The 11,102-nt window shown below is 38.6% G+C and overlaps 1 protein-coding gene across 1 annotated transcript; it reads left to right on the forward strand.

The window, feature by feature from the left end:
• Positions 1–8,858: 8,858 nt before the first annotated feature.
• LOC104418637 lies at positions 8,859–9,636 on the forward strand. The gene has a single exon (XM_010030033.3). It carries the CDS (start codon positions 8,985–8,987, stop codon positions 9,459–9,461), a length of 477 nt encoding a protein of 158 aa, XP_010028335.1. The 5' UTR covers positions 8,859–8,984; the 3' UTR covers positions 9,462–9,636.
• The last annotated feature ends 1,466 nt before the right edge of the window (positions 9,637–11,102 follow it).

Consider the following 11,102-nt stretch of genomic DNA (forward strand, 5'->3'; position numbering starts at 1 on the left):
AGTGTTGGGGAGGGTGGGTGCAAGAACAGCAAATCCCTTGATTAATTAATTGCTAATCAAGCACACAGGATAGCAGAGATTAGAGGGGGTTGACAAAAGAGAGGCCCACAAAACTTTCAGTCTAAGAATGGAATAAGTTAGCCGAATATATTAAAGTGAGGATGCAGCGGTTGTTCTCCAAGAGGAAGACAAAAATGTCTCTCTATTAAGAAATTCCATGCCTCTAGGCCAGCTCACATACGTGGCTCTGAAACAAATACAGAGTGTTCCTAGGGTTACAAGTAAAATTAGATTATAAATTAGGATTGACACGAGAGGCGATAAGGATGACATCTAAGCATCATATCACTAAGTAGATCCTGTCTCACATTCCGACGACTATTCCTAAGTTTGCAAGTAACTAACATCATATTAAAAGTTAGATTGATGCAATAGGTGATCAAGATTACTTCAAGACATCATGTCACTAACTATAATTTATCTCATACCAAATTTTGTACATCAGAATTCGAAACGCGTCAAATTTAATCAATGAGTAAAAGACCATATAACATGCTAGATGCACATACCCATATCAAAGTGCTTGCCAACATATTAGTCAATAAAGAATCTAGCTCACTTGTCAATTCTGTATAAAATGAATAAACAACCAAAAACGTGTGGGTCAAGAAATAGACATAAACAATGAAGTGCACGAGAGAAGTGATAATCGATCATTGGTGAATTAATAAACACTATGTAAGTTAATATAGTTCATGAAACATATTTTTTTTTTTTTTTTTTGGTATGTCATTCTTAATATCTTTACCGCTATCTTCTAACCAATTTATTCGAAGTTGCATCGTCCCCGGAATATGAAAATGAATGTAGTAAGAGCACGGCGTCGTATGGACACAGTGGAGCCACAGCATCTACTGTCGTAGTTGTTGGTCTTATAATTCCCGAGGCCTCTCGTTGTCCACGTGTCCTATTTCCTCCTTCCTACGTCAATTATTTGGATAGGAATGTTGCTGACCATTAAATGTTCGGGAAAGTTCGTATACTATGGCCGTTTGGTCGACTGGATAAATATGTTTTATCCTATCTTGTGTTTGGTAGTTGTCTAGGATAGGATAAGGTCGGATATAGACAAGATATAAACCGGATAAAAAAATCCGAGAGGGGAGGTGAGATAAGGTCGGATAGGATTTCTTTTATCCGAAACCTAAAACCCTATGCTTTTTTTATTATTTCTCCGTCGTTCACCCACATACGACTCTCTGTTTCCAAAGTATCGACGTTGAAGCCTTCTCCTCAATAGCTCTCCGATTCTCATCAAAATTTTACGAAAGCCTTCTTCCTCCGCCAAGGTAAGACCCCCGTCCGTTGGCGATCGCCCGCCGGTCGCCCTCCCAATCGATTCCCCCACTCGCCGGGTCACCTAGGCTTGCCGGTCTGCCCATGAGCCCAGGTTTGAATTCCAAATGCAAATCCGGTTGCCGGGCTGATGCCCCACCGATGGTCACCGAGGGTGGCCGAGGGTGGCTGAGGTTTGCCTAGGGTCTGGGTTCGCTCGTGTGGATCGACGAATGCGGGGCTGGATTGCCTAGGGTCTGGGTTTGCCATGTTCTCTCTCTGCTCTGTCTCCATTTACCTGCTTCGCGAGGATGGCGATGTTAGTTGTTAGCTTGTTTCGCTCTTTGCGTACTAGTTCGATCAAGGCTCATTTCATTGGTTCTAATCAATTAGCGAGTCTCGCCTGCCACAAATTTAGAGTGAGTGGTTTTAATATATGGCTCTTGAGAGAGAGTATGTATTCATCCACACCCATTTCTCAGAACAGGAGGATGAAAATAAAAATTATTTGTTGGGTTTTCTCTTCTGCAGCTTCATCACTGCAATTTCTTATCTGGGTTTGTTCTGTCTTACGATACTTTTTATGTACAGACCCATTGTTTGCGGGTAATTTTCAGCTCACTCATTAACATGTGTTATGAGTTAATTGATCAATCAATTTGTGATTTTTTCTTCTTTTTATTGGATTTATGAAATTTATTTCAAAGGTTATGTAGATATAGATGATAGCAGCTGTGTTTTTGGGAGAGGAAGAGGCGATCTAGTTACTAATCCGTTACTTGAATGAGTTCTTATTGAAGCTCAGAGGTCTTTTTTCCCCGCTCTCTAGAGACCCAGGAACCACAATGAAATGTAACGTACTTTATAAATGTGAATTGTTCAAAAATCGTTTGTTAACGTGATTAACTGTCATTGCATTCTCGTGACATTTGAAAAAAAAAAAAAAACGAATGACTTTGGACTTTATGCTTTGTTCTAATTGGGCATTTGTTTGATTTGGTATTGGACCTGTAACAAAATGGAAACAAATGAAAAACTTGTAAGAGAGAAAAAGAATTCATGTTTCAAAGTGAATATATTGAAATTGAGGTTATTCTAAAAACGTTTGATTTGAAGGGGTATCCAAAAGATTAGTTCAAAGGAACGGAAAAGATTATTACGATGCGTAATCATGAAATTTGATGAGAATCTGTTAATTTGAAAAAGATATATTGTTTTGGATGATTTTGTGAATATTAAACCTATAAATTTGTACTTGCCTAAGTTATTGTTTTTAAAATATCTGAATTTAAATCCGTAGTTCACCAAATCATAGATTTGATAAGATATGAGGATATCCAATTTTAAATCCGTAGTTCACCAAACAGTAAATTGGATAGGATATGAAGATATCCGACTTTAAATCCGTAGTTCACCAAACAGTTGATGGGATATGAAGAAATCAATGGATTTTTTATCCTATCCTATCAAATCCTATCCCATTTAAAAATCCGGACGACCAAACGCAGCCTAAAGTTTATGTGCACGTCATCTTATCGGGACTAAGTTTTAGACACGTCATCATTTCGTCTAACTCGAGCAAGAATTGCTAGAGCGTACGTATACTTACATTGATCAATGAGAACATATAGTAATATTCATTTCTTGCGATGTGATAGTGAGATATTGGCAAATTCCATCAATCGCTTCACTTTTGTTGTTAGAGAATGCGATTTGACTCGATACGCTTACATTGAAATAATTCGTTCAAGTAAAATAGGATAAGATAAAATAAACCGGTTTTATAATTAGGTTTTTGTAGCGATCTCCATTCCCTTATAAAATGCAGCATGAATAGCTTTTGGCCCCCGGCCCCCCGGGGGGGGGCGAGGGGGTTAGATCGTTTAGCATAAGTTGGTTTTGGGTTATAGCTAATCTCGTGAATGATTTATATCGATTTTTTTTTTTGTAAAGGTTAATTAATTACGATTAGTCAAACTCAAAGCTATACTTAATTTGTGTTGTGTCAGGATTTGACTCCACGGCAACATATCTTTCATTAAAAGTCATTTTTTAGTTTTACTAAAGGAGATAGGTTTTATGACGATTTTGAATAGGAAATATCACATGTAGATAAGAGAAAGAGTAGCTTCAAATGGAATTGAATGTACATAAACTATACCACAATTTAATTGACGGCAAAGTTAGGGAATGTAGTCTCTTCAAATGGAACCAAGTGTAAAAGTTTGAAAACTATAACTGTTGTGTAGGAAATAGACAATAATTAAATAAAATGTTTGTGTGTGTACTCGCACATGCACATGCACATGCATGTAGGGGTAGGGAGGTCTTTGAAGAGTACACTATGATTATTTAAATTCTACAATTGATAGTTACCAATAGAAATTACAAATAGAGGTCACAAATATTTACCAAACAATTACATTGATGATTATATTAATTCCAATCCCTTGACGATCTCATCAACTCATATTTCATTAATTGACTTACCTTGACAGTTTATTCAATCCAGTTATTTTATTCCACTACATTGACGATTACTTCTTTGATGCCCCCTGACTTGGCTCTATTGCTAGAGTTGTTGAGGTCTTGGATGGGGTAGTCGTACCACTGGGGTTGTCACTTGCAACATGATTAGCCTTTAGATGATTCATTATTCTCTTCAAATTGACCATGCTGGTCCTATCGGGCGTGCTAAAAAAATGTTTCCTTAGAATTTGACTTTTCGACAAAATATCATTAATCAAAAGTCATTTTTCAATTTTATTAGAGGAGATAGGTTCTGTGGCAATTCCAAACATAAATATCATAGGCAGATAAGAGAATCGACAGCTTTATCTCAAACCGAGTTGAACATATACAAATTGTGCAAGAATTTAATCAATGACAAAACTTGAGAATTTAATCACTTTAAACAAAACCAAACATACTTAAATTATGCTAGAATTTAATTGACGACAAAGCATGAGAATGTAAAGATCAAAGACGCGGCACACATGATAAACACCAAAGAATTTATGCCGAGATTTAATTGACGATGCGAATTTGAAAATTATAGCTAATAAATACACCAAGATTTAATTGGTGATGCAAGTCTATAAATTATAACTATTGTGCAGGAAATGAAAGATAATATGTTTGTTTGTTTTTGCTATGGGGTTTCCGAAAAGTGTGATGTAACTATTTAAAGTCTATAATTGACGACGATTAACACAAGTTATAAACCTTGATGGTTCGATCAACGATTCACATATTAACAATTGCCTATTCCACTACTATATTAACAATTGCCTATTCCACTACTTTTTTTTTTTTTGATCGTAATGAGACGTTTCATTTAAGTAACACCTAAAAACAACCCACTTGTACTGCATCCGAAAGCAGTAAATTAAACAAAGCTGGGGGAGGGGGAAAGACATCAGTGAAAGACAGGGACCTGCGAAAATGGGCCTTGGCAGCCTAGTCCATAGGTGCGTTTGTCTCGCGTCTTGTAAACCTAATGAGAAGACGAGAGAAACAGGGGAGTAAGGCAGTCGTTTCTGCTACATTGACGGTTACTTTTTGATAGTTGTATCCGATATTATCAACTCCGCTTTTTGTTAATTTCTTTAAGTTTTGATAATTCTATTTATAAATAATTAACTTTTCTTTTATTGATTAAGTCTATCGCACATTGATAATAATTAAAAGTTGATGTATTTTCAGAGTAACCAACTTGTATTTATTCACTATGGTGTATCGCATATTATTTAGCGCAGCTGGTCAAATGCAATGATCGAAGGTCCAAAAATTAGGAACTTTCATGGGTGTGACAAGAACCAAATCTATTTCCACTTTCCGTCCTCTTTTTTTTTCCCCCAAAAAATTAAATAAATACGATTTCGCTGATAATGGATGGGACACTGAAGATTGATTGTCATAATTTTAAGGTATTATTTACTAGCCTAACGAAAAAATATAAAGTATTTATTCTTAGCCTGTCCCGACAGTACAGTCCATACATAAGCGTGACTAGATTGTATCCGAACTTTGCCGGTTGTTGGTAGGCTCAGCGTCTCAGTTGCCAGTAGTCTTTCGCTTCTTCAATTTCCAGCTTTCCAATCAATGGGGGCAAGGGCAATTATATGCAAGAAATGTCATATTTCATGCATATATAATTAATATTATCTACAAAAATGCACTTTCAGACGCGAAAATAAATATATTAATCGTCAAAATGCAAGGTGATGTGGCCTTCCCATTTCCCTCACAGTTGGGAATTCTTTTATCTTTCTAGTGTGACGTGGATATCTGGCGTTGTCGCACCATGCCACCAAATAATACCAAGAAAATTTGTTTTGAGTCCTTCCAAAAAATTCGCATGATGATATGGTATGTTTTTTCGTCTCGAGTTGTGTTCTTATTTAGGCGTTATGTCTCGGTCTCCATGTCTTGGAATCGAAACAATTTTCAAGCCACTTGGTGCTGGAAAGCTATGGTCTGCAACCTGATGTATGTAGAGCATAGACTCATTCATTTATGGCCAAAGTTTACGTACCACCATGTATGAATAAAAATAGCCCGCAGATACAGACTTGCGTGTTTAGAATGTAGCCAAAGATTGAAGTGTGATTTTTTTTCGTTCAATTATATATATACTTACCACTCACGTTGCGGTTGGCCCTTCCCGACTGAAATCAATGACGCTAAAAGCAGATACATAGAATCCTTCTAACCATCTACGAGTTATGGGATACCGGCGGCATAATTTAAGGGTTTAATGCTGTAGTGCACTCTCTCGATATTCTGTCTTGTTTCTTGTTTCGCGTGTATAAGGGACCACTTACACTTAGCAGAAGTTTTAAGGAATCTCTACAAGTACATTGGTGAGTTTTTTTAACCGTTTTAAGTTTTTCGATTTATTGAGCACAAAGCAAATAGAGCAATAGATAGATGTGATAAAATTACTCAGTCAATCTAGGCCCAAAACCAAAATTAGGCTCAGAGTAACCACAGAAAAAGGTAGGCTTCAGTAGTGATGAGTTTTCTTAAAATGCGTGCAAAGATGAATATAGGGTCCACACCACATAATAATAGAATATATTCAGAAAAGGTCTAAAGCTAGATCTTTCTTGTCCTTAACTTAAAGATTAAGATGTTGGACCAACTTGGTTGAAATTTTCGCTTGTGATCTGTAGGGGTGAAGGACCCAACTGGGGAAGTTTCGCAGCAAGTGTGGGGCAGCCTGGGTACAAGAGCATCAATTCCCTTGATTAATTAATTATTAAACAAGCAACTGAAAATTGAAAAGGCCTGCAAAAAAACTTTCAGAATAAGAATGGAATAAGTTTGCCGAATAGATTAAAAAATGAGGATACAGGGGTTGTCTTGCAAGAGGAGGACACGATGTTGTTTAACTAATGCCATGCCACTAGGCCAAACACACATGCATTGGATCATAACAAGTACAAACTAGGGTTCCTAGGGCTACAAATGACATTAGACCAAATTAGTTAGATGTGATGGGAGTAGAAGATAAGAATAAACATCGAAACATCACATTACTAACTACACCTTATATCACATTTAGCATTACATATCAAAGTTTTGATGATGAGCCAAAAATCACATAATATATTGTATGGAGACACTCAAATCGAATTGCTGGTCAACAAATTAGTCAAGAGAGATTTTGGATCCCTTATTAAGTCCACATATAATGAATAGACACCCAAGAACGAGCAAATTGAAGATTAAAAACTTTGAATAACAAAGTGGGCGAAGCGATCCTCGAAAAATAGTAAACCGGCAATACATTATAACTTTGACATATAAGTACATCAAATCGATTTACCAGACAATGGAGCATGCCGCAACGTGGAGGTACATCATACTATTAATGAATTCGCCTTTGGTACGATTATGAATACAAGAGCGTCATGGAGCCACATGAACTCGGCAGAACCAGATCATCGGCTGTCGGGCTGTTGGTCTTGCGATTCCCGAGGACTCGTCGTCGCCCAGGTGTCCCCTCGATTCACCCTCGCACGGTTGCTTACTCCTTTCCAAATTTCGCCACGTTTCCTACTCTCGACGTACAAAGGTTCATAGCCAACGTCCACGTCATCCTACCTCGGCTAGCTTTCGGACACGTCACCCGTTCGTTGAACTCGAGCACTTTGCGTGCGAATCAAACACGGAAAAAAGAAGCTTAGTTCAATCCCACTAAAGCACAACACCCGCATGTAGCTGAACCAACTTTCGATCCGTCCCTTTCGCGGTCGCGCTTGGGGATTCGCTCATTGGGGAGCACTTTTGCACAGTTTGCCGAGATTTGGAAGGTGCAATTATTCGATTTAAAGTTGGGTATTAGGTATCCTCCATATAAATACAGTCTCACTAGCTCTCTCTCTCTCACTAAATTATTTATTCTAATTTTTTTACATTTCTTTTTTGCCTTGACTAAAGTCACGAGTTTCTTTTTGGAAACCGGCATTTATAAATCGGACCAAAAGGCATAAAAGAGAAAAGGCACCGAGGCATTTAAACGCAAAAGTAATCGAAGGTTGATGCCCATTGTCAGTGCATGAATCTTGTAATCATGGACTAATGATCCCCAAAAAGCAATGTGGGGTATATGTATGGCGAACCTAGTCATATGCATCATAGTTCATTTCGTGTAACATGTGAGAAATGTATATACACACACTTCCAATGTTTCAAAACCCTTTAGTGATTAATCAATTCCAAGGCTTTTAACTTGTTAGTCCTTCTTCTTAAGTCGAAATGTGTCAAAATCATTAATCCATAGTCAATTTGTTGTGGTTAGATGATATTTTTTAATTATCTTTCAATGAGAACATATATTAGGTAATATGCATTTCATGCGATGTGTTAGTGAGATATTGATGAACTCAATCAATTGCCTCACCTTTGTAGTTGCGCAATATGATCACACTTGTGCTTTGTTTTTGTTTTTTTTTTTTTGGTAAAGATAAGAAACATTTGTGCATTGTTTTTCTACGAGGGATTAATAAAAATTCTTCTCCGTCATAGTGTCTCTCTATATTTACTAAAAAGGGTCAACCTTTAGCGATTTTTTGCAAATGTTTCACACACGATGGTGGTCCATGTAGAGGTTAACCCCTGATTATTGATATGGTCGTAAGTTATACTCCGAAAAGATTTTAGGGAGTTCTGATTCGGTATGCTTACAGTGAAATGGCACGTTTAAGTAAAGATGAAACAAGCCGGTCTTATAATTAGGTCTTAGAGGTGGTTCCCACTCCCTAATAAAACCCCTCCTGACGTAACTTTTAGAGAGAGAGAGAGAGAGAGGGCATCATTGCTAATGAAGTAATGAGTGTTCGAAGGAAGGAGGGGCGCACATTCCTGGCTGTCATCCATCTCTCCCAGCCTGTCTTGCCCTCGCACAGATCGTCACAAGTCTTCCCCAGGAACATTAAATGTCAAAACAATCCGTCAAAAAGTCCGACGTGGCGTCCCTGTCCCAATCTCTCCCTATTTATACATTCTCTAGCCCCTCCACCTTCGCTCCATCCCCTACCTTCTCTTCTCTCTCTCTCTAGAACAGCTCATTTGCAGAGCTTGCTCTCTCTCTCCGTCGCCCATTTGACCCGGCGAGGCTCGAGAGGAGACGTAAACCGTCAATGGGTATCTGCAGTTCCTGCGAATCCACCACCGTCGCGACGGCCAAGCTCATCCTCATGGACGGGAGGCTCCAGGAGTTCTCGTACCCTGTCAAGGCCTCCTACGTCCTCCAGAAGAACCGCGACTGCTTCATCTGCAACTCCGACGAGATGGAGTTCGACGACGTCGTCTCCGCCGTCGACGCCGACGACGAGCTCCTCCCCGGCCGCCTCTACTTCGCCCTGCCCCTCAGCCGCCTGAAGCGGCCCCTGCAGGCGGAGGAGATGGCCGCGCTCGCCGTCAAGGCCAGCTCCGCCCTCATGAGGAGCGGCGGCGACAAATGCGGGTGCCGCCGGAAGTCGGTGTCGCCGGCGTGGTTCTCCGACGAGGAGACGAATAGCTGTAGGGATGCCGCGGCGGCTGCAGCCAGCGGCGGCGGCAGGAGGGGCGGTCGGGGTGGGAGGAGGAAGGCGATGTTGAGTGCGATCCCGGAGTAGGGGCATTTTTGAAAATATTTGTAGGTTTTGGAAGGTGTAAATATATATTAGTGAGTTTCCACTTTTATTTTTTGGCTGAATCTTCAATCGATTGTAGAGCCGCTCCTGAAAATCAGAAGATGTGATAATGGGGAAAGAGAAGAGAAGACCCTTTGGGCAAATTTTAAATTTTTTCTATCCTTCATGACCCGTTGGGCAAATTTTAAATTTTTTCTATCCTTCATGCATATTTTAGTGTTCTAAGGTCTCTAAATATAATTAAATAAAATGGTAAATGGGTAACGTTTTGGGTTTTTCATGGTCAAAAAAAACCAAGTTTGGGGTTTTTTAAGGTATTAACCCTAAATAAAATGGTAAATGGGTAACGAACCAAAGAAGAAGCTTTGACTTTTATTTTTTCCATTCTTCATGCATAATTTAGTGTTCTTAGGTTTCTAAATATAATTATAAGAAATTACAAATGGGAAGTGAGCCAAACAAAAAGCTTGACTTGCTGCGTACGTTAATGGATTCGAATTCAAGATATTGCCCTTGGAGATAAGCTAAAAAAGTTAACGAGAAAGCAATGCAAAAATCGAAATGTCACCAGCACACTTCATATCATTAAATAATTACAAATGATTGATCTACCGGTTTATTTATTATTTTAATCTATTAGATTAAATTTTTCTAATTTGGAATCAAGATCAATTTCCCCTCAATTTTATTTCACATATTCAATTTCCCATTCGTATTGTGCAACTAAACTATAAATACCAATCAAATCTCACTAGTCAAGTTGTGTTTGGAAAGCAAGGGCAAGCTGAGCATTAGGGTTTCGCCAAGTGTTATATAGCGGCAAGTGGTGCGGCGCGGGCAACCGAGGCGAGCGGGATCTCATTTTACTTAAATTCGCGCCAGAGTCCATGACTATGAGGAGTCCTTGGTCCTTGAAGACCTTTACGGCGTAAACTTCACGCCTTTTGGAATTGGATGCCGTTTGTAATCAACTAAAAGAATTATATATAATATAATACAATTTTATAAAGGTTGGTCAGGGTTGGAGAAGTGTTAACACGTCATAATATTTCATCTGCCTAGCTTTAACGTGGTATGATTTTAAGATATCTTATTTTGATCACTTATTTTACAACACGTCATGTTGTGACTACGTTGGAAAAAAAAAATGTAATTCCGAGTTGCAATGAAGTGAGAGAAGAGCAATTATCTGCTCATCCAATCTGAAAAGTCTTCAAAAAGGATGAGCAATGGTGAGCGCGATTGCAACATAACTCTAACTAGTTCTTCCTTGTTTGAAAAAGTGACGACTTAATTTTTTCTGGCTTTAAAGTAGATCGAACATAAGTACTATAGTTGGTTTTTAGTAATGTCAAAAATATTTCTTTTCATATAGTATTGCTGACTAGGCTGGACTCCATACTACCTTTTCATATGCGAAAAACTGGTCATGATTTCAAATCCAAAAATTGTTATTTTCCATTTCTTTTTATTAGGCATATATGTTAGTTTCCACGATGATTCCCGACTGGTCCACAATAATTTTATTTTGGTTTTCTCTCCCCTCGTTTTACGTCTTTCTGGTTGGCACGTGTGTGTAAGTGGGTTGGTGGTGAGAAGAAGAAGACGACAAAGGCGTCCAAG

The sequence above is a fragment of the Eucalyptus grandis genome, chromosome 9 (genome assembly GCF_016545825.1).
Source record: "Eucalyptus grandis isolate ANBG69807.140 chromosome 9, ASM1654582v1, whole genome shotgun sequence".
NCBI classification, from domain to species: Eukaryota; Viridiplantae; Streptophyta; class Magnoliopsida; order Myrtales; family Myrtaceae; genus Eucalyptus; species Eucalyptus grandis.